The sequence below is a fragment of the Mustela erminea genome, chromosome 18, assembly GCF_009829155.1.
Source record: "Mustela erminea isolate mMusErm1 chromosome 18, mMusErm1.Pri, whole genome shotgun sequence".
Classification (NCBI taxonomy): Eukaryota; Metazoa; Chordata; class Mammalia; order Carnivora; family Mustelidae; genus Mustela; species Mustela erminea.
Window position 1 is genome coordinate 41,526,049 of NC_045631.1, and position 22,114 is coordinate 41,548,162.

Sequence of the window (22,114 nt, forward strand, 5' to 3'; positions counted from 1 at the left end):
TTCAGTGAGCTTTTTCTTTCCCAAGTTCCCCACAGGTCAGCTGTGTTGCAGGCATGGTGGTGAGATGTGGTAACAGGGCTGTCCCCTCCCAGTGGCTATGGAGGAACTTGTGCTGTGGAGCAGTTTGGAGTCTGCTCAGTGATAGGACCTCAGCTTGACCTTAACAAAGAGACAGTAGTGTAGGACTTCATTGAATCCTCACACCCATATGAGGTACAAAAAAGGCCGCCTCTAGGGAATAGGTTTATCATGTGACCGTTCAATGACGAGAAGTATTCTGAGAAGTTGGTATAGTCCGGAGGCCATCCCTTGAAAGGGCAATGAGTATGTGGAAGTTTGTTCCTGGTGCCATTAATTCTGCTAAAATTCTCCCAGCATGTGGATCATGAGTTGGTACCAATTTCAGGTCATAAATAAAGGCTGCAAACTGCAGAGAGGAGTCCTGAAGAATCCACACTTGTTCCTCTCTTGTAGATGGTCAGCCGGCAGCCTTGTGAACAAGACTGTACAGAGGCCAACCTAGAAGGGGAGATGAGATTGGAGGCTGAGATGGCGGCCACTGCCATGAGAGTAGAGGATTGTAATCTGGGAGATAAACTGGTCTCATTTAAGGTCCTGTAAAACCTCTGTTTAGCAAACAGGAACTTAACCAATTGCTACCAGACATGAGGGCATTGTTAGAATGTTTGGGTGATTGTTGTAAATCTAAGATTTGACTGTAAAGCAGAAGGGCTCTTAGAAACTTCTAATAGGAACCTTGGAGGCCAAACCCACAGAAGCCCACAATCAGAAAATAAAACAGAATCAAGTAGGTTAATAACCGGTCCTGTGCTAGGCTATTGAGAAAACTTTGACCTTTTAAAGACTTCAGTTTTCTAGAAAGAAATAAGATGGAGTTAAGCTAGCAGCATCAGTATCAAATCAACCATCTAGAACCAATCAAAACAACCGCCTGGGGGCACCGGGGTGGCTCAGTGGGTTAAAGCCTCTGCCTTAGGCTCTGGTCATGATCCCAAGGTGCTGGGATCGAGCCCCACATCGGGCTATCTGCTCAGCAGGGAGCCTGCTTCCTCCTCTTCCTCTCTGCCTGCCTCTCAGCCTACTTGTGATCTCTATCTGTCAAATAAATAAATAAATCTTTTAAAACAACAACAACTGCCTGTAAGCGTGGCAGTTTGGGGAACACCCTAATTCAGTATCTCCGGCCTAATACAAAGCATAGTTGTGCCCAATTGGGAAGGGCAGAAGCCAGAGATCCTGGGTTCTAGATGAAACTCTACCACTGAGTAGCCCTGCGAATTTCCCCCATCAAATGGGCACAACTGTGCTTTGTTAATGTGTAGCTTATACATTAACAATTTAAATAGCTCATACTACAGGGGCATCTGGGTGGCTCAGTGGGTTAAAGCCTCTGCCTTTGGCAGCTCAGGTCATGATCCCAGTGTCCTGGGATAGAGCCCCACATCTGGCTCTGCTCAGCAGGGAGCCTGCTTCTCCCCCTCCCTCTCTCTGCCTACTTGTGATCCATGTCTGTCAAATAAATAAACAAAATCTTTAAAAATAAAAACTAAATAGCTCATATTACAGAGACTGGTGTATGCAGCATACAGTGTGGGGAGTCATGGGGTCCACTCAAAGTAGTCAGGAGGACACCCTGTGTTCGGGAAGCAGATGGCCCAATAGCGTGGAGGACCAGCACACTCCTTGAACATGAGGCAGAAAGGAGCCAGTACTGCCACTGGCCTGTCCAAAGAGCTGCAGGTGTTTGGGACTGGGAAATCTTCCCCACCCAGTCCATACTCGGGGGGACCAGGAAAGGCTTCATTAAAATTGGTGTCATCTTGGGGTGCGTGGGTGGCTCAGTGGGTTGAGCCTCTGCCTTCAGCTCAGGTCATGATCTCAGGGTCCTGGGAGCAAGCCCTGCATCGGGCTCTTTTCTCTGCAGGGAGCCTGCTTCCACCACCACCACCACCACCCCCCCGCCGCCGCCTGCTCTCTGCCTGCTTGTGATCTCTCTCTCTGTCAAATAAATAAATAAAATATTTTTTTTTTAAATTGGTGTCATCTTAAGTCAGGGTGTTCTGGTCAGAATCAAGACCTAGAGGTGAGAGCACCCAGTGTCTCAGGGCCCTAAGGTAGGACCATTTGGCTGGAACAAAGGCCTTGTATAGAGCAGAAATAATGTAGTATTGTCTCTCACTATATGCCAAGGCTGTGCTAAGCGCCTATAGCTACACTGGCCTCTTTATTTAACAGTAGGGACTCAGCCCCATGGAAAAACAGATTCAGAGAAGTGATGCAATGAGCCAGCACGTAGGCGATGAGAAGGGAGCAGAGGGGAAGGAAGGCTGGGAGGTTGGTGTGAGGTCGCGGTGGGCTGAGCCAAAGCTGAAAACATTCAGAGGTTAGTCTGTGTTAAAAGAGTCACAGCCAAGAGCAGAACACGATGAGGAGTGTGTCCCAGCTCCGGGCTCTTGGCTCCTCTCTCCCGCCCCAGTCTCCTCTCCGCCTCCTCGCTCCCTCTGGTCGCCTCTCTCCCCTTCCCTCTCCCATTTCCTCCCCTCTCTCGGCTCGCTCTCCCTGGGACAAGCAGACCCAGACTCAGCAACGGTCCTTCAAATTGTGTTAGCAAGACGAGATGAGTACTGGTCAGCTACAACTGCACAGGAATCCACAAAAACTACTTTAAAACCTATTCAAAGTTTACCTATAAATAGGACAAAGAAACGCGATATATTTGGGAACTGAACGTTCGGTCAACCAGCTCTGGAATTGCCCGGCTTCCTTGTTTACCAGCCTGAGTGCTGCCCCCGGGTGGCAAGAGTGTCAAAACACAGTTGACTGTCCATAAGGCTTTGAAATGGAAGAGCTCCCGGACTATTTAACTTTTCAGGAGGTACACATTTATTTCAGAGTTAGCAAATAGTGTGAGGCTTTGGCCGTTTCTTCACTTGGACTCTCTTAAATCCTCCTAATTCAAATATTCATAATACACAGTTCTTGGGAAGCATGTTAAAAAATTCAGATTCTAGGGGTGCCTGGGTGGCTCAGTGGGTTAAGCAGCTACCTTCAGCTCAGGTCATGGTCCTGGGGTCCTGGGATTGAGCCCCGCATCAAGCTCTCTGCTCAGTGGAGAGCCTGCTTCTCCCTCTCCCTCTGCCTGCTTCTCTGCTTACTTGTGCTCTCTCTCTCTCTAATAAAATCTTTAAAAAATTTGTTAGATTCTAGGCCCCACCCAGGATAGGGCTCCATTGGGTGTGAGCTGAATAATCCCACCTGCTTTTCAAGGGCCTACAGTAACGTCTAGGCACTGGAAGAAACTGATCATCTCCAAAATTTGACCAAAAAACTGTAAGACTCAGAATGAACAAGTGTTTAACACTACAAGAGGTAGCACTGGCTGTCAGTGATATATAATTCTTGTATAACTATATGTAAATGTAATAAAAATTTCTAGAGAAAGAACAGTTTTTTTAAGTAGGGCTTGAACTCAAAACCTTGAGGTCAAGTTCTAAGCTGAGATCAAGAGTCAGACACTTAGATGCCCTAAGAACTATATATATATATATATATATATATATATATATATATTTTTTTTTTTTTTTAGATTTTATTTGACAGAGAGAGCACAAGCAGAGGGAGTGGCAGAGGGAGAAGCAGACTCCCGACTGAGCAGGGAGCCTGATGCGGGGCTCAATCCCAGGACCCTGGGATTATGACCTGAGCCGAAGGCAGACGCTTAACAGACCGAGGCACCCAGACACCTCAAGAATAATATTTTTAACAAAACTCAGATTTATGGGATGCCTGGGTGGCTCAGTGGGTTAAGCCTCTGCCTTTGGCTCAGGTCATGATCCCTGCTCAGCAGGAAGCCTGCTTCCCCCTCCCCACCCACCCCCGCCTGCCTCCCTGTCTACCTGTGATCTCTGTCTGTCAAATAAATAAATAAAGTCTTTAAAAAAAAAAAAAAAAAACTCAGATTTATAAAAGTTATACATCTTTCCAAAAATACTACAGAAAATGTCTATTTGGCCTGTGGCTGCATTTTATTCACTTGGTATGAGGTACAACAGAGCCTCTGAGGTCAGAATGCCTGGCCCACAATGTTCCAGGAAATGCCCCCCCTTCTAGAGCCAGAGACCCTGATCCAGAGGTTCTGATGTGGGGCTCAGGAACCTGCCATTTTAACCAGCATCGGCCAGTTCATGTGGGAGGGCCACAAACCACACTTGGGAAACACTGCTTGGCTAATGGGAGCTATTGAGGAAACATGAGTGGGAGAGAGCATTACCAGAGCTAAGCTTCAGGGAAAGCAATCAGAAGTATTGTATTTAAGATGGTTTGAGAAGGGGGTGGCCAAGAGTCAGAACTTGGTTACCAGCACCTGAGAAACCAATCCCTGAGGTTTTGTGTGTGAGGTACATGTGGGCATGTTCTGGTAAGACTGTCCACGGCATGGGGTGCCTGGGTGGCTCAGTGGGTTAAGACTCTGCCTTCGGCTCAGGTCTTGATCCCAGGGTCCTGGGATCGAGCCCCACATCGGGCTCTCTGCTCAGCGGGTAGCCTGTTTTCCCCTCTCTCTCTCTGTCTGCCCCTCTGCCTACTTGTGATCCCTCTCTCTCTGTCAAATAAAAAATATTTAAGAAGAACTGTCCACGGCTTTTATCAGATTCTTAAAAGAGCCCGTTACCCAAACCAGCTAAGACTCACAGGTCTGTGGTTTCCTCCCCAGTCTCACACAGCCCCAGGATTAACAAAGTTTTCTCAATCACAGCACTCCAAGCAGAAACGTGCCTATTCCAATATCGACTTTGAAAATGAATAACTATTTAAAGATATTTCTAAACAGCTCCCAAACCGAGTGTGTGCCGGCCAGAAGGTACACAGACCGCGCTAGCCACAGCCGTCAGCCACCACCCCGCCTCAGCAGCCCAGGCCGTCGCCCAGTTTAAATTGTCTTTAATCTTAGTACTTGATGGTCAATTTATACCTAGAATGAACAATCGGCTAAAAACAGGAAGCACAGGGAGCACAGAGGTTGGAAATGTTAATGCGGGGCATAAACGTGACTGTCATTCCCTGTGTGTCAAGTCATTGATTGTCCATTTCTGTGCAGCAAGAGAAAACAAGAATGAGGTCAATGCAGAGAGCTGTGACCTACCTAGGTTTCGTGGTCCACCTTCGAGACAGAACTACAGACACTTTTTTTTTTTTTTAAGATTTTCTTTATTTCTTTGTTAGAGAGAGAGAGGGACGGAGAGAGAGCACAAGCAGGAGGAGCGGCAGGTAGAGGGAGAAGCAGGCTCCCCCCTGAGCAGGGAGCCCGAAACAGGACTTGATCCCAGGACCCCAGGATCACTAGAGAGCCGAAGGCAGACTCTACCCCGACTGAGCGACCCAGGCGCCCCAGAACTATAGACTCTTGCTGCTCAGTGTCCCCTGGGAGCTCGTTGGACGGACAGAATTTCAAGCCCGACTCCAGACTCCCTGAAGCCATCTTCGTTTTAACAATCGGCACTTAGCAAAGCTTGAGAAGCACGGGTTTGAACCATAAAATTAGCAGGCCTCATATTGTGGTCTGCAAACTGGTTAAAAAAAGACAGTAATAGGGGCACCTGGGTGGCTCAGTGGGTTAAAGCCTCTGCCTTCGGCTCAGGTCTTGATCCCAGGGTCCTGGGATCGAGCCCCACATGGGGCTCTCTGTTCAGCTGGGAGCCTGCTTCCATTCCTCTCTCTCTGCCTGCCTCTCTGCCTACTTGTGATCTCTGTCTGTCGAATAAATAAATAAAAATCTTAAAAAAAAAAAAGACAGTAATATTATGACTTTTATTTTTTAAGATATTATTTTTAAGTAATCTCTACACCAAACGTGGGGCTTGAACTCACAACCCTGAGATCAAGAGTCACATAGTCCATCGACTAAACCAGCCGGGTCCCCCATGACTTTTAATTTTTATAAGTGCATTTTCTATTATGGTTTTAGATGTGCATTTAAAACACACAAAAAGAGGTCCCTGGGTGGCTCAGTCGTTAAGTGTCTGCCTTGGGCTCAGGTCATGATCCCGGGGTCCTGGAATGAAGCCCTACATCGGGCTCCCTGCTCAGTGGGAGGCCTGCTTCTCCCTCTCCCCACTCCCCCTGCTTGTGTTCCCTCCTTCGCTTTTATTTATTTAAATAAATAAAATCTTTTAAAATATAAAACACACAAAAACTGTCACAGTGTGGAAAGCAACAGTTGTGAGCTGAATATGGATTGGGTTCATTGCACTAGCTAAGAGGTACAGAGACCTGGCTGTCATGGGATCAGCTGGAGAGCCCCTGCAGTGGTACCAAGCCTGGACTTGGCCCCCAGAGCCTCAGGACAGAACCACTGGGGTGGGGGGGTGGCCCATGAGTGATGATGATCTAGCCATCCACCCCCATCGAAGCCCACCAGACCTCCAAGTCCCATGCATCTGATTAAGAGGTCTCCCAGATGTCAAAAATAATGCTGAAGGAGAAAATACAGTGCTGGCTAGAACTAATTTGACTTCTATTTCGCTGGAACTGAAGACACCCTGCATCTCTGTAGTGCCGTTCACAATGTGCCTGCGTGTGAGACATCTGAAACCCTGTTCTGTCGCCCCCAGGAAAAATAATACAAAAGCCATAATAAATATAAGGGGATCCCAATGAACATTAGATTGTTTTTTGTTTTGTTTTGTTTTGTTTTGTTTAGATTTTATTTATTTATTTGACAGACAGAGATCACAAGTAGGCAGAGAGGCAGGCAGAGAGAGAGAGAGAAAGAGAGAGAGAGGGAAACAGGCTCCCTGCTGAGCAGAGAGCCCAACGCGGGGCTCGATCCCAGGACCCTGGGATCAAGACCTGAGCCGAAGGCAGCAGATTAACCCACTGAGCCACCCAGGCGCCCCTTAGATTGTTTTTTAATTACATAACAAAATCTAAAGCTACATTTTAAGATACATTTTTTTTCTCAGAACCAAACATGATGCAGTATCGCTTTTTAATTTGTCTGAAGTCATGCTTTTCCTTCTAATTAAATTTAAACAGTGTTTTGTCACCTTTTTTTACTGGGGAAAGTCAAAAGCTGTCTTTGCACGGTATGATTATTACAGATTATCTTTTAAGTCGAACTTTAAAGGAACCGATCATAATTTACCGACTTCAAGTAATTTTTTTCTTAAAATGCTGGGCATACAGCTGGCATATGATGAGAAAGATCTAAAAAGATCTAAAGATCCCAAGTTGGTCCTGTAGACTGTTGATAGGACAGGGATTTTGAATCCAAAAGAGTCAAGACTCACTGAGACAGAGCTCAGTTGCTGTGTTGGATGCAGGATAGAAAACATTCGTGTGGACCGATTCACGAAGAGCTTGCCCAGGCTTATGACAAGTACCAGGGGGTTCGTGTAACCCAGGGGCTTCACTTAACTCAGCACTATTAATATTTGGGCCCAGATAATTATGTGTTGGGGAAGAGGGCCTGACCTGTGTATCACAGGATGTTTAACAGTATCTCGGACCTCCCCCACTGCTGGGTGATAGCACTCGTTCCCATGCATGCCTGACAACCAAAATTATCTCCAGACATTGTTAAATGCCCCTGGGAGGCAAACCCACATCCCCCTTTTGAGAACCACTGGTTTAATTCACCCTTTCCCTCGGGATCCACCAAGTAGAAACACAAAGGAAGGAGAGCAAATCATGATGTTACAGAATCTTCACCTGCTAATTTTCACTTCTCATGGCATGAGTCATTCATTCATTCAATAAGTATCTATGCAGCATCCCAGCTGTGCCCGCCACCCTTTGAGGCACTGAGAATGTAGCCCCGAACAAAGATCCGAAAGGACACTACGTTCTAGGAGGGGAAGACGGACAGGGTCTTGGATGTCCTCGTCTCCTACAATTGTTTCCTGCAACCCTGAGCACCATACACCAGCCCTCTTTCCTTCTCCGATAAAGTCTCCCATTCGGTACCCTGTGACCACTCCACCTGCTTGGACCTAATGTCTCTCCATTCTCCAAGTGTAGGAGGAGTTCCAAAGGAATGAAGACAGTCTCAGCCTTCGGTACCTCTCCCGTGGTGGCCACACCCTGGGTCATGACTGATTATGCTTTCAGTGTTCATGATCCTAATTCTCTGTTTCCAGCCTCCATTTCTCTCTCAAGCCCAGAGCCCCCAGACAACTCTCTGCCGTATTCACTCACCCATTCCCATTTCCGGAGGACTTGCTCAGTACAGGTCAGCAATGGAAAAACCAAAGCCCACCTTCTTCCTCCCGGAGTCTACACTCTAGCTGGGGGAGTCAGATGCTAAACCAATCAGTGTACAAACACCTGAATTATTTCAGTCATGCTTAGGCAAGGGGTCACACTCAGCCTGTGACAGGGACTGCCTGAACAAGTCAATAATTTATCTTTGTTTGATTTGGCCCATCTTCCCCCATCTCTTAGAATTCTTGTGGCTGTAAGGTTCTAGAACCCAGTGGTTTGGGTTTCCTTTCGGAGTGCTATTTGAGAGAGCTGCTTTAAATTTCAACCAGTCGATGAGGAGGGAGTTCCTCGTAAGGTGATCTCCGCGGTGCCAACTCCCCAAACAGTTATTTGAAAACCACTTTTTCATTTCCCAGTCATTCCCTCCAGAGGGATGGGGAGGAATGAGAAGTGACTGCAAATGGGTAACGGGGTTTTCCTTTTGGGGTGATGCAAATATTCTGGAACTAGATAAAGGTCATCGTTGTGCCACTTTGTGGATCTGCCGAAACCCACTGGCTTGTGTGCTTTAAAAAAGTGAATGGAGGGGCCTGGGGGGCTCAGTGGGTTAAAGTCTCTGCCTTCAGCTCGGGTCATGGTCCCAGGGTCCTGGGATCGAGCCCCGCATCGGGCTCTCTGCTCAGCAGGAAGCCTGCTTCCTCTTCTCTCTCTCTCTCTGCCTGCCTCTCTGCCTACTTGTGATCTCTGTCAAATAAATAAATAAAATCTTTTAAAAAATTTCTAAAAAAAAAAGGGGGGGGGAATGGAAAAAATAGTGAATGGTGTTAAAAAAAAAGTGAATTGTGTGATATGTGCACTATATCTCAATAAATAGAGCTTATATATGTATCTTTTAATGATTTTTTAATTTATTTGTGACAGAGAGAGCATGAGTGAGGTGGGAGGGTGCAGAAGGAGAAGCAGCAGCAGATCTGGGATCAAGCCCCGCATCGGGCTCCCTGCTCAGCAGGAAGCCTGCTTCTCCCTCTCCCACTCCCCCTGTTTGTGCTCCCTCTCTCACTGTGTGTGTGTCTCTCTCTCCAACAAATAAATAAAATCTTAAAAGAAAAAAAAAAAAAGGTAAGATTACAGGTGAAATCAGCTACCAAAACCTCCCTCATTTCCCTGGCCCAAATCTGCCACTCCAACCAACCCCACTCACTGGCTTCACAGATTACAGAGTACAGGGAAGAGAAGGCTCACTGTAGAGAAAGCGGGATAGCAGCAAGGAAAGGCTTTTTTTTTCTTTTCTTTTCTTTTTTTTTCCTTTTTTAAGATTTTATTTATTTATTTGACAGAGATCAGAAGTAGGCAGAGAGGCAAGCAGAGAAAGAGAGGAAGGGAAGCAGGCTTCCTGCTGAGCAGAGAGCTGGAAGCCGGGCTCGATCCCAGGATGCAGGGATCATGATCTGAGCCCAAGGCAAAGGCTTTAATCCACTGAGCCACCCAGGCGCCGCCGGAAAGGATTTTCTTAACGCTTACAGAATCCATCTGTCTAGGTTCAAGCCCCCACTATGCTTCTGATGGGCTCTGTGAGGGAAGGCTCTAGGGACTATTACAGGAAAGAGTAGAGAAGAAAATAATCAAAGAAAGCAGGGTAGAATATTCTGGAAGTCAGCAGGATGCAGCAGCACGGAGGAGGGGCAAGTAAGGCTGTGGTACTGAAAATACCAATGATGACAGCCTTACAGAGAACTTACCCTGTGGCAGAGACCAAGTGAATGCTACAGGTGTCTCTGTTATCCCTCACCATGGCCCTCCCAGGTAAATGTCTGGGGGGGAGGGGTGTCCCAAATCTGTGACTTGCCTCAGATCGCAATTAGGGAGTGCCAAAGCTGGGGTTCAGCCCAGAATGGCAAAGCCTCCTAGTCCTGGCCTCCCACGTGCACAAACACCAATTCCGCACCCAGACTCCAGCCACCCCCTGGGTCTCACCCTTGCTTCTGATTTGAAAAGCCTTCTGATGAGCACCCTGGGTGTGGGGGTGGGTTTAGGGCTCCCCCAGGTGATCCTAACATGAGGAGTGGATTGAAAGCCACCGCTCCAAAGGCACAGCTGGGCATCAGATGAGAAGGAGAGAGGGGGACCAGGGAGAGGAGACCGAGGCTGGAACGTGGGGTGCCCTCTGCTCTCCCTCCCAGCCAGCTGAGCGGGTCACCTGGCCCCTGAGCTCATCCCAGGGCACCCTCTCCAGCTCTGCCTGAGAGCAGCCTGTGGGCTGTCCTCTTGGTCCTGTTCCCTTACCAGCCTGGGAAAGCAGGTAAAGCCAGAAGTCGTGAACCCACTTCCTCCTCCGCAGCCCCCCTTCCCGGGGAGGGACCACAGACGCCCCTGCTGCTGCCATGAACACCTCCCAGGTGTCACTGTTTGTCCCAGCACCTTCGCCCCTCCCCAGGCCTCACTGCCTGAGGCACAGAGGCATCCTCAGCCTCTCCCCTGTCCACCATCAATAATCAGTGAGGAGCCCCGGGCAGCCTCGCACAGTTTGCAGCTCCCCAGTACAACAGGTGGGAGCCCCAGTACCACTGCTTGCCAGGGCCAGTCCTGGCCGGTGGGAGTGTGGTCCCGAGAGCAGACTTGCCCCCCGGGGGGTTCTCTCTCCCCAGGGACCGTCCTCCCCACTCTTGTTATTGTGTCTATTGTTTGTGCCCCTATCCCCTGGAATCTCAGTGCCACCAAGCCATGAAGGGGCCAGTCATAGTCACCTTTTATCCCCAGGGCCTCGCCTCCTCCTGACTTACAGCAGGTGCTCACTAACTGGAAGGAAAATGGAATGGGGGAATGGCCCAGTACTTTTTTTTTTTTAATATTTATTTATTTATTTGACAGACAGAGGTCACAAGGAGGCAGAGAGGCAGGCAGAGAGAGAGAGAAGAGGAAGCAGGCTCCCTGCTGAGCAGAGCGACTGATGCCGGGCTTGATCCCAGGACTCCGGGATCTTGACCTGAGCCGAAGGCAGAGGCTTTAACCCATTGAGCCACCCAGGTGCCCCACGGCCCAGTACTTTGACGAACACCCTCCTTACCTATATTTGGAAAATCCCACACAAATTCACACAGGGCCAGTTCTGACTGAAGGAAACCTCCATGAGGCCAGAATCCTGGGTATTTTCCAGCCATAACAAATCACCACAAGCTTTAGAAGTTTAAGACAACACCAACTCATTCTCTGACCGTTGCATGGGTCAGGAGTCCCAGGTACAGTGTGGGTCCCTGGGGCAAAACAAAGGCATCCCCAAGGCTATGTTCCATTCTAAAGGCTCTGGGTGAACCCACTACCAGGCTCATCGGATTGTTGGCTGAATTCAGTTCTTTGCATTCTGGGGCCTCAGCTGGGGGCCTCTCTCAGCTCCTGAAGGCCACCTGCTCTCCTCAACCTGCTGCCCTCCCTCTCCCAACTTCAAACCAGCAAGGGTAGGTGCAATCCTCCTCAGTCTTCGAATCTCTGATTTATCCTTTAGCCACATCAATTCCACTTTTACCCAAAGGACATGGTTTGGTTTTTTTGGTTTTTATTTTTTATTGTTGTTGTTAAAGATAGAGAAAGCACACAGCAGAGGGAGAGACAGAGGGAGAAGCAGGCTCCCTGCTAAACAAGGAGCCCAACTCAGGACTCGATCCCAGGACCCCGAGATCATGACCTGTCGCTCAACAGACTGAGCTACCCAGGCGTCCTGCCAAAGAACGTTTTAAGGGCTCATCTGGTTAAATGGGGTCCACTCAGATAATCCAGGATAAGCTCCCTACTTCTTTTTTTTTTTTTTTTTTAAGATTCTTATTTATTTATTTGACAGAGATCACAAGTAGGCAGAGAGACAGGCAGAGAGAGAGGAGGAAGCAGGCTTCCCGCTGAGCCGAGAGCCTGATATGGGGCTCGATCCCAGGACTCTGGGATCATGACCTGAACTGAAGGCAGAGGCTTTCACCCACTGAGCCACCCAGGCATCCCAAGCTCCCTACTTTAAAGTCTATAATTACATCTACAAAGTCCCTTTTGCCGTGTAACCTCATATATTCACAGGTCCCAGGAACTGGGGTATGGACATCTTTGGGGCACCATGATTCTGCCTACCACACCTCTCCTGGGAGGAGAAAGATCCCAGAACCAGGATTTCTGGTGCAGGTCTCCTTGGTCCTGTAAACTCAGGATAGAGACTATTCTCCTGTGTGAGCCTCAGTTTCTTCATCTGTGGAATAGGGACACATTAGTACTTACATCCAAGGGCAATGGGAAACAGCAACCACATTTATTCATGCAAAGAGCCTGTCACACAGCACTGTCACTATTGTGGAAACACGGGCAGGGTCCGCAGAGAGAGGGAGGGCACTGACCCCAGGGTCTGGGATCTGGTCTTCAATTTATAGACTCAGAAACTGGATTTTCTGGTCACCCAGCAAGTCAGAATACCGGAGCCAGGAGTCTATCCTGGCCTCACCAGTTCCCACATCCTCTGTACACCAGTCGGTGCTGGCCTCTGAGATGTCCAGCCTCCACAGGCTCCATCACTGCCCCCTCTTCAGTGGCAACCCAAGACAAGTGTCCCTCTGAGTCGTGGCCAGCAGGAGGGAAAGACTTAGATTCACAGACCATACTTTTTAGGGAACTACCCTCCTAAGTCTTGGGAAAGGAGAAGCTCTCTGATGTGTGTGCAAAGTGTGTGCGTAGACCTTGTTATATTTCCCCTTCACATCAGCTCAATGAGGTAGGAATGAATGATTGCCATTTCACAGATGAGGCTAACTGAGGCCCATAAACAAATTAGGTGCTTGAGATGTTCTGGGCACTGTGCATGGTGCTTTATGTACATCACCTTCACAAGATGCTCCCCTCCAACCCAAGTTATTTTCCTTGTTTCTTGAAGGAGAAAATAGCTCAGAGAGGAGGAGATATCTACTCAAAGTTCAACATCTGGAAAAGGGCAGGGCCTGGAAACCCCTCTGTTTCCCATTGAACAAGGTTTTCCTGAGAACAGAACATGGAGGTTCGTGACTGGAAGCACCTCGGGATGAGAGCTGTCTCTCAACTCTGAGCAGAGCCCTCCCTGCATGGCCGCCAGTGCCCGCAGTCAGCGGGGACCATCACCTGCTGAGTGGGTACCCGCTTCTGTCTGCTGCTTTCACCAGCCCTGGTGTGACCAGCCTGCGAAAAACAGCCGGGGTGGCAGGTGGAGGGCTGCCTAACCCCCTCCACAGGCGAAATCTTGGGTTCTGGTACAACTAAGGCTCCACAGAGAGCTTCTTGTTTCCCATCACCATGGTAACACGAACATCTCTATTCCTCTAGCACGTGAACAGAGCTGCTCCTCACACCACCGGCTGCCAAGCCCCCCGCAAAGGCCCTTCCATCTCTAAGACTCTGGATTCAATTCATTATCACCAATCCCTGCACTGAATTTGTCGTTTTCGCTTAATTCCATCTGCCGAGTCACCAAGCCAGGCCCTGGGTTATTCACCAGAACATTCGGCTGCTGGTTGCCATGGACACCTCACAGCTTGCGGCATCACCTGTTAATTCTCAGCAAGGCTGTCGCTGTGCATGGGTACCACTGCCCCTCATCCAGGACCCAAGGGGCATCAGAAATCCCCCAGACAAGAAGGGGCCCCGATGACGCATGAACAAAAGCAAAATCTCTAACGTCAACCTCGGAAAAGTCAAAAGCAGCCTAGAGCTCGTTACGTCTGTCTAAAAGAGGTCGAGGTGACAATTTATCAAATCAGTCAACAAGCGTACTCTTTAGTTAGTGTTCTGGCACATCTTGGGCAAACCCTTCATTCAGTCTCTTTGCTAACCACTTGAAGGTGTATTTTTATATTGAAAAGTTGTGAATGCATGACACAGATTGCCATCTTCCCTGGAAGACAAAAGGAGGGAGCCTCCAGCTGCAGAAGGCTGCAAGAATCAGCCCTGGGTGGGGGTTTGCAAGAGGCTGGTGGAACGGGCGGAGCTGAGGTGGAGCTGCCAGCGGAACCCAGGAACCCAGCCGCCACAGAGGGCACAAGGCGGGGGACACTTGGGGTTTTCCAGGCAAAGGAGGTGACGGAGGCAATCGGGCTACCGCCCAGGCGGAGCAGGCAGGGCCATCAGCCTACGGCCCATTGCCCCCGATAACTAGCTCACGTCCTGTTTGTAGAGCCGGGCAGAGGGGACAGGGGATCGATACAGGACTTGACATCCACACGCTCCCTGCTCTTCAAACACCAATGTCTGATGAAAGATGCTTCCTCACCAAGGTCACTCGGTGCAACTACCTCACCAGCCCCCCAAGGGGGATGTAGCTGGAGGGCTGATGCACCCCAAGGTCCGGGCGGGGGGGCACTGTTCCTGACCCCAGGAAGTCTGTCTCCTGTCCGCCTTCATGCCCAGCTGAAGCCAGGCCCCCACCCTCACATGCCCCTCACTGCCAGGAAGGTCAACTCCCCTCCCTTCCCCCCCTGGTAGATGACTGAATGAATGGTAGGACAGGGCAGCGGCGAGGGACCTGAGCCCACGCCCTTTTGTCTTGCTGTGGTGGAGGCTGACCTCCTGGGGTTTGGGAGGGGCCTTGAGGGCTTTATAAGGCAGGGCAGGAGCACCAGGAGGAGCAGAGAGAGGAAGAGGCACCAGGCTGGCTAGAGCATCGCCCACCTCCCAACTCTGCAGGTGAGAGCACCCAGGAGGGGAGTGGAGAGGCGGGGAAGAGGGTTGATGGGACAGTTCCCTGCATCAAGGTACCAGGCTCACGTCTCTGTGTCTCCAAGGCTGCCACCCTTCCTTTATCTCAGAGCCAGACTAGGTCTCAGCTCTAGAACCCACACTGGCGTTCCCATACCTTTCCTTTGAGCTGACTTGCTACTTCAACCCTCTTACTCCACGCTCATCCCAGCCCTGCAAGGTGAGAAAAACAAAGTCTCTTCTCCCGTCTCTTGGGTGAAAAAACTGAGGCCGAGAAGATGTGACTTGCCCAAAGTGACACAAATTATTGGGAAGGGTTGGAACTGGAGCCCAGGGCTTCTGGATCCCATCTCAAGCTCTTTCCTAGACTAGGGCTGTTTGAAAGAACTTTCCATGATGATGGGGTCTGTACCTGCACCACCCAATATGGTAGCCACCAGCCACAAGTGTACCGAAAAGGTGGCTAGCCTGGGGGACGAATTTTTTATTTTAATTAATTTAAATGTAAAGCGCTATATCTGCCTATTAGCTACCACAGTGGACAATACACGTGGCCAGCATGGGCCAGTGTAGCTCTAGATCACTGATTTTTTAACCTTGTTTCTTTTTTTTCTTTTTTAAGATTTTATTTATTTATTTGACAGATGGAGAGAGATCACAAGAAGGCAAAGAAGCAGGCAGAGGGGGAGGGGAAACAGGCTCCCTGCTGAGCAGAGAGTCTGACGCAAGGCTCAATCCCAGGACCCTGAGATCATAACCCGAGCTGAAGGCAGTGTCTCAACCCACTGAGCCACCCAGGCGCCTTTAACACCTAGAACACTTTCTTTTCCAAAGGAAATCTAACAGAGAACCCCGCTATGAAAAATAGATAAAAGTCTTATTTTATTACTATTAATGTGTTCCTAGAAGGTAACGCCAATCAGAATAATGAGACTGAAAGAACACAAATGCTGAGAATAGAATTTTAGATTTGAATTTTAGATTCATTTGAGTATCAGTTTATTTCTGTGTTATGGTGTCCCCAAACTCAGGTCACCCTGATACACAGGAGCAAACGGTAACAGCTTAATTTTTAACTGCTTCATTACAATCACAGGATAGTCCTCAGTTAAGCAAAAATGGTGGGAGAAGCTTCCCTCCACGGGCGGCACAGAAACGGTGAGACCCGACCCCACACTGAATACACTGGGGGTCTCCACTGAGATACCAGGTCGTCTGCAATGTGCCCTTGATATGACTATTTAAAAGCTCACTTGAGGGCGCCTGGGTGGCTCAGTGGGTTAAGCCGCTGCCTTCGGCTCAGGTCATGATCTCAGGGTCCTGGGATCGAGTCCCGCATCAGGCTCTCTGCTCAGCAGGGAGCCTGCTTCCTTCTCTCTCTCTCTGCCTGCCTCTCTGCCTACTGTGATCTCTCTATGTCAAATAAATAAATAAAATCTTTTAAAAAATAAAAAAATAAAAAATAAAAGCTCACTTGAAATTACAAGAGGGAAACAGCTACAGAGCCGCTCACATAGCCTCAAATTCTGTAGAAGTTTGGAAACCATTGCTCTAGGTTGTAAATTCTCCGACAGAAGTCACTGCTGTAATGAAGGGAGGTGATGAGGAAAGGGGGCAAGGCTGGGGGAGCTGGGGGAGTCGGCAGGAACTGGAGAAGTGAGCGGAGGGACAGTCCACACCCCACACAGCGTGGTACCTGCCTGCAGGAGGGATCTAGAGTCCATCTGGTCCAGGCCTGTGCCTCTGGGTGCCTGGATGGCCCCATCTTGCAGCTCTGCCCTTCTTTCCTTTGCAGACAAGATGCAGCGACTGTGTGTGTGTGTGCTGATCCTGGCGCTGGCTCTGGCCACCTTCTCTGAAGCTGCTTGGAAGCCCGGCTCCCGGCAGCAGGACGCACCCTCAGGTCCAGGGGCAAATAGGGGCCTGGAGCCACACTGGCTGGACCGGCTGGGCGCAGCCCCTCACCAGCGAAGGCAGCTGGGGCTCCAAGGTCCCCCACAGCTGGTGGCAGGTAGGAGCTGTGACAGCCATCCCTGCTTGCCTCACCCAGCCAGGGCTGGCCCTGGCCTTGGTTTCCAGCAGCTAGATGTCCTTCCCATAGCCTCACGTTTCCCCCCCGCCCCCCGCTCTGACCCTCAGACCTGTCCAAGAAGCAGGGACCGTGGGTGGAGGAAGAAGAAGCAGCATACGGATGGATGGACTTCGGCCGCCGCAGTGCTGAGGAAGGCGACCAGCGTCCCTAGAACGGAGCTTCAAAGCCCAGACATCGCCCAGCCCAGCCCCATGAAAAACCACTCAAAATAAACTAGCTTCCAATGGATCACATTGTGTCAAGTGTGGGGCAAGAGAGGGGAGTTGGTGGGGATAGGGTGGAGGCAGCGGGAAAAACTGAGCACTCCCCTGGGGGCAGGGACCATGACCTGTTCTTCTGGGTATCCCCAGACCTTAACATTGACCCCGAACCTACTCATGCAGGTGGGAAATGGTGGTGGGGTCGCAACCAGAGTCAGCTTTCTAAAAGACAGATCAAATTGTGCCACTCCAGGCTTTAACCCTCCAATGCTCCCTGTCACACTTAGGAGAAGACCTAAATTTGCCAAAGCCCTAAGCCAGCCTGCTGTCCTCACGGCAGGTGCCCTGTTCCTTCCTCCTCTCTCCCTTTCTCCTTGCACAAATGCGCCATGCTGGGTCCTGCTCAGAACATCTGTCCTCACCATTCCCTGTGTCCCGAAGGCTTTTCCAGGCACCCATATGCCTGGCTGCCCTTTTTCTCCCTGGGGTCTTGGCTGAAACATCTCTTCCTGAAAGACCCACCTGTTCTGCTCGTCCTGCCTCATACACAGTGCTCAATGTCCTCTAACGGCCCCACAGTCCCTGAAGTTGCTCTCCAGAGCACACTTCACACCCTGTCATTGTCTCGTCAGCTAGTTTATTGTCTGCCTCCCCAGGTAGCAGGGCAAGTCTGTAAGAGTGGAGACCACACGTCCCTCTTCCCTGCTGTATCCCTGGTTCCAAAAACAGGAGGTATCCCATAAACACTCATCAGATGGGCACATGAGTGGCCGGCAGAAGCACTGTCAATGCTACCCCCATATTCCCTCATAGTTCTCTGCCTATCAGCAGCATCCTTCCCCAAACAGGTGCCACTGCTCCCCCTGAGGGCTTTCTGAAGGCAAAGCAGGCTGCAAATGCTCTGGAGTGATTGTCTCCCGAGGGAGCCCTGCACTGGTGACAGTTGAGAGTGGGAAGTTCAATACCCCGGCTTCCTCACCCCTCAGGCGGGGTAACTCTGAGGTGTATCCAGCTCTGTCTCCCAGAATTCCCCCACAGGACTGAGCCCCACTTACCCACAGCAAGAAGCTGCTCGAGGGCACCCTTTGTTGACCGCCCTCCCTTCCCTGTCTTGCACGCGCACGCTCCCACCGGTGGTCTTTGGGATCACCACACTCCAAATAAACTATTTGAACTCAAATCCTTACTTCCAAGTCTGCCTCTGGGCCGGGGAATTCCTCTGAAAACAGGTGGTCCTAGAAGGGTTGTAGAAAGCAACACTGTCATCTTGGGATTCTGGAATTTGATCCTTCACTAGCCAGACCCTTTGCTGGTGTTAAGCAAGGTGCCGACCACCTCTGGAGTACTGTGGCAACCCCACTGCTAAGATTCTCATTGTTGGTGCATCAGGACGGGGTATAGGGGCCCTGATGTAATTGATTGCTTCAGCATTCAAGACAGAAGAGTGATGATGATTATGGCTGTGGTGTCCATTGGCTACCGCTAATGATCAGAGATTTCTGAAGCAAGAAAATGTTGGGCCCAGGTCAGCAAACCATTAACTCAAGCCCAAGATCTGAATGTAAGAAGTCAGATAATAAAGGAACTGACATTGGAGACCCAACAAGTCTCCCCATCAAAGCCCTAGAATGAAAGGCATGGGACCATGATAACCATGCACGGAACATTTGAGAAAATGCCCTGAAGAACTTCAAACTCCCAGGTTTCCAGGAAACTTCTGGGCTGGAGGAATTGTCTCCACCTTGCCAGAGGAAAGCAGCTTTTCCATCCCTGGAGACCATGCCCAGACCTCCTTGAAGCAGAGGTCTTGTGAAGTGATGTTTCTCACAATTGGCCCCCACCTCCCTTCAGAGCTTCCACACCAAAAACTAGGGTCAAGTCTTAGGCTGTGCAGAAGCACAGTCCCAAACATGGTGGAAACAGGATTATTTACCCAAAATACTACAGGTCCTGAAGAAGCCGGAAAACATGGCACAGAAGGAACCAGGAAGCACACACAGGAGGGGATTTTCGAGGCTGACAGACCAAGGAGGAGGGCTGGGGACTGGGTAGGGAGAGTTTGTTGATACAGGAGTGGAGGACTGTCTCCCACGAGTCAGGCTTTCAGCTCCTGGCAAGGACATGCGGAGCCCATCTTCATGCCTTGCTGGGCGTGACTCCCTGAAAGTCTGGAGCAAGTAAAGTGCCCAAGCTGCCCCAGCAGAGGACCGAGGAAGGAGCCAAAAGATGAGCAGGCACCCTGGAATGAATTGCCATGTCACACAAGAGCATCCACTATGTGACTCCGGTCCCTGCAAGGATCCAAAAACCAGTCCTTTTCTGGAGGACATAAGGAACGTGTTGGTGAGGACAAGCAAGTATTGTTGAGCAGCCCAGCGGAGCTTGTCCTCTGCAGCCCGGGGCTGACATAGGAGATGCTGCTATGGACCCAGGTTACTTAGTGTCAGTGGGGATGACAGAATTGCAGGGCAGAGGGGACCAAGTGGCAGCACTTAACCATCAGAGGCAAGGTGGACCTACTCACCAGGCAGCCTTAACCCATAGGATTTGCAGCAACAGCTTCGACTATGGGGCTCCTAAACTGGAGACCTACGGGTGGCCAAGAAGAGCCCTGCTGGTCTTGGGCAAGGAGAACAGGTCAAGAGCAAACGAGCCTAAGCTGATGTCAGCTGCCCAAACTGAGCTGCCACAGCCGAGAATGCAAATGCCATCACGCTTCCACCCACGTTAAAGAGACAGTGCAAGGGGCGCCTGGGTGGCTCAGGGGGTTAAAGCCTCTGCCTTCAGCTCAGGTCATGATCTCAGGGTCCTGGGATTGAGCTCAGCACTGGGCTCTCTGCTCAGCAGGGAGCCTGCTTCCTCCTCTCTCTCTGCCTGCCTCTCTGCCTACTTGTGATCTGTCAGATAAATAAATAAAATCTTAAAAAAAAAAAAAAGAGAGAGAGAGAGACAGTGCAAGGTGGCACCTCGCCTGGCTGGTTCAGTCCGTAGAGCACACGGCTCTTGATCTCATTGCCACGGGTTCAAGCCCCACATTGGGCTCCATGCTGGGCATGGAGGCAACATACATACATACAAAAAGTGTAATCGTTTAAAAATATCCATTCCTGGGGCGCCTGGGAGGCTCAGTGGGTTAAGCCTCTGCCTTTGGCTCAGGTCATGATCTTGGGGTCGAGCCCCGCGTCGGGCTCTCTGCTCAGCAAGGAGCCTGCTTCCTCCTCTCTCTCTCTGCCTGCTTCTCTGCCTACTTGTGATCTCTATCTATCAAATAAATAAGTAAAATCTTTAAAAAAAAAAAAAAAAACAAGTATCCATTCCTGCATGTGCTGGCCATGGTGCACTAGAAGCATCAATATACTTGGGGCGCCTGGGAGGCTCGGCCGGTGAAGCATCTGACTCTTGGATGCAGCTGCCATTGGCCTCTGCGCTCAGCAGGGAGTCTGCTTCTCTCTCTCTCCCTCTCTCTCAGCCCCTCCCCCTGTTCTCACTCTCTCTCTCTCAAAAATAAATAAATGAATCTTTAAAAAAAAAATTTCTGCCAGCAGCCTTTCCCTTACCCACGCATGGGGCACAGAGCGTGACGTTAAGGCCCAAGGCTGCCAGTAACAAATGTCAGCTGGGAGATGCTTGCCCAGCTTCCTCACCCCTTGGGCGGGATAGCCCAGAGGGCCTCCATCTCGGTGGGTCCCGAAATTTTCCATGCACGTGCATTCCCCAGCATCCTTGTGACCGTGCAGAGTCTGACTCTATAGGTCTGGGGTGGGACCTGAGAATCTTTCTGTTAAGCTCCCAGGAGATGCCGATTACACCTGTCCACAGGCCACACCCGAAATGCAAAGGGTACACTTGTTTCCAGAGTTCCCCAGTAGGGTTAACCCTCAGTGCCTCGCATGTCCTTTAGCTTTCTTCCTTCTCAATATCTGCCCCCGACCCCCGCCCCCGGCTCCCAGCCAGAAGTGCTTCCTGGATCAGCTTCCAAACAAACTAATGTTTTCAAATGCTGTTGCAGGTCTGACTCCAGGTCTGAGGGACCTCCACCTAAGACAGTGGGCGACTCTTGCCCGTGTCTTACCCCTCACAGCCAGGGGACTAGGCCAGAATCCCTCGGGTAGAAAAATAGGGAAGGGAGGCTGCCTGAGCACAGGCTCAGGACGCCTGAGGGCTTGGGTTCACATCCCAGTTCCGCCGCTGGCTCTTAGACCCTTGGGAGGGTCACTTAATCTGCCTGGGCCTGTTTCATCCTCCAACACCATTTGTCAGATCACCCGCCACTCTACACGGTTGTTGATGGGACTAGGTAATGTGTTTAACAAAAATCCATTGTCTCACCACAGCTTTGCCCCAGGAAAAGCTTCATGCGCAAGCACGCACCCACGAATGCACACACACATACACACACACACACACACACACACACACACACACACACACACACGCTCCCAGAGAAAGATGCCAGAGTGCAGGCCTGGTAGCACACAGGTCCTTTATCTTTATACCAGCAGGTGTGTGGGCTGACAAGCAACAGAAGAACAGAAGAGCGAGTAGCACAGCAAGGAGTAGGGTCAGACCGAGGGGGGTCCTGAGCCCCTGAGTCCAGCTGTTTAGGAATAAAGAGTAGGAAAGGGCAGAACATCTGGAATGAAGAACGAGGCGGGGAGGGCAACAGGGAGGGGATGACTTGGGCGGGGAGCCGAGATACTCAAGGGCCACAGGCAGGGAGGCGGGGAGGAGGCCCCCAGTGGTCAGAGGGGTCCCTCACCCTCACATATAGATACTCTGGGTTTCCAACAGTAGTGACGGACTGAGAGAAAGGGCCAAGAATGGAGGAAGAGGGACAGGTCCCTGAAAGTCAGCAAGGACTTGGAGGCCACCTTTACCTTGGGGGTCAAGGTGCATGTTGTTAGGAGGGTCG

The 22,114-nt window shown here is 50.3% G+C and overlaps 1 protein-coding gene across 1 annotated transcript; it reads left to right on the top strand.

Moving 5' to 3' along the window:
* The first annotated feature begins 14,861 nt into the window (after positions 1-14,861).
* GAST (gastrin) lies at positions 14,862-17,224 on the top strand. The gene is made up of 3 exons (XM_032322228.1): positions 14,862-14,898; positions 16,706-16,921; positions 17,050-17,224. The coding sequence occupies exons 2-3, from the start codon at positions 16,711-16,713 to the stop codon at positions 17,151-17,153; spliced, it is 315 nt and encodes a 104-aa protein (XP_032178119.1). The 5' UTR covers positions 14,862-14,898; positions 16,706-16,710; the 3' UTR covers positions 17,154-17,224.
* Positions 17,225-22,114: the final 4,890 nt, after the last annotated feature.